General features: G+C 69.3%; 1 protein-coding gene across 1 annotated transcript in view; it reads right to left on the minus strand.

Moving 5' to 3' along the window:
* KMT2D (lysine methyltransferase 2D) overlaps positions 1 to 2867 on the minus strand; it is a gene marked incomplete in the record, with an annotated part of 24919 nt that overhangs the window by 11730 nt on the left and 10322 nt on the right. The window contains 4 exon segments of the mRNA XM_021379074.1: positions 282 to 433; positions 522 to 695; positions 919 to 2613; positions 2768 to 2818. Of these exon segments, the coding sequence (XP_021234749.1) occupies positions 282 to 433; positions 522 to 695; positions 919 to 2613; positions 2768 to 2818 (2072 nt within the window).

Raw genomic sequence — 2867 nt, forward strand, 5'->3', positions numbered from 1 at the left:
GTGCCCTGACCCCCTCAGCACTGCCGTGACCCCAAACCCACCACGCATGTGATGCCCCACCGTGGTGTCCTGACCCCCACGGCACTACTACGGCCACAAACCCACCACGCACGGGACACCCCGTGGCATCCCGACCCCCTCGAGCATCCCGCAAACCCAAAGCAACCCCATCTCCCCGCGTCCGATCCTACAAACACCGGGGGCACGCACCTCTCCGCCCCACTTGTCCTTACCAGGGGGTGCCCCCAGTCCCATTGCCTGCCCCCATCCGCAGCGCTCACCTCCCGTTGATGTCCATGGCAGCCGGCATGGCGGCCGGCGGGGGCCGGGAGAGCCGCTCGTCCTGCACGAACGCGGCCGCCTGCACCATGACGGAGCCGGGCAGCTTCCCACTGCCGGGCGCGGTGGCCAGCGTCCCCAGGAGACTCTTATCCTGGGAGAAAAGGGCACGGCATCACCCTACCCGCCCGCCCACCCACCCCCAAACCCCCGTGCCGCGTCCCCGGGTGCTCCGTTCCTACCTGCGGCGGCTGGTAGGCGGCCATGCCGCGGCTCAGCTCGAAGGGTTGGCTGCTGGAGTCGGGGGCCCAGCCCGATGGGGACGGCGTGGCCGCCGCCGCCGCGCTCTCCTTCTCCTGCCGCAGGTTGTTGCGCTGGATCTGCTGACGGATGAGCAGCTCGCGAAGCCGCTGGCGCTGGGAGGATGCAAACATCGGGGGTGAGCACGGGCACAAAGCGAGATCCGTTCATCCCCAAGCCGGGCACAAAGCAAGCGCAGACCCTTCGCTGTGCCACCCCGCTGCCCACGTCCCCTGCGTGGCTTTGGGGATCCATCACCGACCACACAGACCCGCGTTCCTCTCTCGCAACCCGCCCCAAACCCAAAAGGACGCAACGCAACCACCGCCGAGCCCTCACCTGCCTCTGCTTCTCCAGCTCCGATTGGCTCACGGTGCCCACGGCCCCATCCTGCCCGCCAGGCAGCTCGGCCAGCTCACGATTTGGGGGTGCCGAGAGCCCCGCAGCCGCCTCCTCCCTTTTATCAGCCCCCGCCGCGGCTCGGGGCAGGAAGGCGATGCCGGCATCCGGCTGCTGCGGGGCGGCGGGGGGCTGCTGGGGCAGCACCGAGGGCGGGCGGAGGGGTGAGAGGCTGTAAGCGGGGTCAGAAGCCCCAGTGCCCAGCGGGCTGCTGGCTTGGTGGAAACCGGGGGATGAGGTGTAGGCTGAGCTCTGGGGTTTGCCGGGGACAAAATGGCTGTTGATCCCGTGGGGTTGGTGGGACGGGGAGCCCTTGAGCGGCTCGGAGACGGCTGGGGGAAAGGTGAAGCGCATGGGGGGCTGGCTGCCCGGGAAGACGCTGGCACCGGGGGAGCGGGTGAAGGGGGGTTGCTGCCCACCCGGTGCCTTGGCGTGGGGCTCGCCCGCCAGAGTGCCCCCAAAGCCCCCGCCGGCCGCCGGGCTGTGTGACAGAGGTCCCGGCTTGAAGCCCGGCTCCGGCATCTGGGGCCGGGGGGGTTTGTGCAAAGGGGTGAAAGGATCTCGGGACTGGGGCCGGGAGGGCGGCTGGGAATAGGGATCCGGGGACTGGAAGCGGGGAGTGACGGGCGATTGGCAAAAAGCTTCGTTGGAGAGCGGCCGGGGGGTGAGCGGGGACTGAGAGCTGGATTGGGACTGGGGGCTGGCGGGGACGCGGGAGAAGGGCTCCGAGGGCAGAGAGCGGGGTGGGATGGAGCAGCAGGCGTCGGGAGGGGGCTGCGGCCGGGGCGTCAGCGGGGGCTGCGCGTAGGGGTCGGAGTAGGGGGACTGGCGATAGAGATCAGGGTGACCGGGGGGTGAGGGGGCCAGGGGATGGGGGTCGGGGGCTCGGTGCCCCAGCCCCGGGCTCTGAGGCTCTACCTGAGAGACCCGAGGGGTCATGGGGGCTTTGAAGACATCGGCAGCCTTCAGCTCCGGGGTGGAGAGGTGAGGGCCACCCGGGGAGTCCCCGTAGCTCATGGTGGGCGTATAGCTGGGTGAGCAGACCCCCAGGCTCCCCCCTTCCTCCTTCTTCACCTCCAGGCCCTTCTTCTGCTCCCCAAAAGGAAGGGGAGAGAGCAAAGTTTCGGAAGGGCGGGTGCCAGGGCTCCCCGGCACCGAGAGGTTGTCCAAAGATGGGCACCGGGGCTTCAGGAAGGGGTCAGGGGTCCCAGGCTGGTGCCGGGGGGTGCCAGGGGGTGTGGGGTGGAAATCAGAGGACTGGGAGCCAGGGATGGAACGGGGACCAGCCAGGGGTTGGCTGGGGAAGGGCTGGAAGGCAGCGCCTGAAGTGGGGCTCTGGCCCAGAGGTGAGGAAAAGCGGGGTTCCAGCGCGTAGGCGGGCGCAGCACCGTAGGGGTCGTGCGAAGGCACTTGGGCAGGGGACTGGGGTGGGAGCTTGAGGAAGAGCTCGTTGGGGGACTCCGGCCCCCCTCCTCCAGCACCCGGCTTCAGGAAGCCCTCGCCCGCAGCAGGGGGGCTGCCGATGTAGACGGGCTGCGTCCCTGGCGGCACCGGGATCCGCAGATGCAGCGAGGGTCTCTCCGGTTTGCGCAGTCCCTCCCCTTTGGTCTGCTTGTTGATCTGGCTCTCGGCCTGCTGCAGAGAGAGCCCGGCCATCAGGGCAGTGTGCCCACCCTCCCTGTGGGGCTGGGGAAGGGGCTAACGGGGCAAAGGGGGGGAGGGGGGGGATGCTCCAGGTCCCCCCAGGGCTGGGACAGGGCCGCCGGGCACCTCTGGCCGCAGCACGTACCTTCTGCACCTTGTTGATGCGATGAGCCGCCCGGTTATCTTTGGCCTTTTGCTAACAAAAACATGAAGGCAGCTGACACGCAGCCCCGGCAGCCCCTGTG

Source organism: Numida meleagris, chromosome 32, assembly GCF_002078875.1.
Source record: "Numida meleagris isolate 19003 breed g44 Domestic line chromosome 32, NumMel1.0, whole genome shotgun sequence".
In the NCBI taxonomy this organism is placed as follows: Eukaryota; Metazoa; Chordata; class Aves; order Galliformes; family Numididae; genus Numida; species Numida meleagris.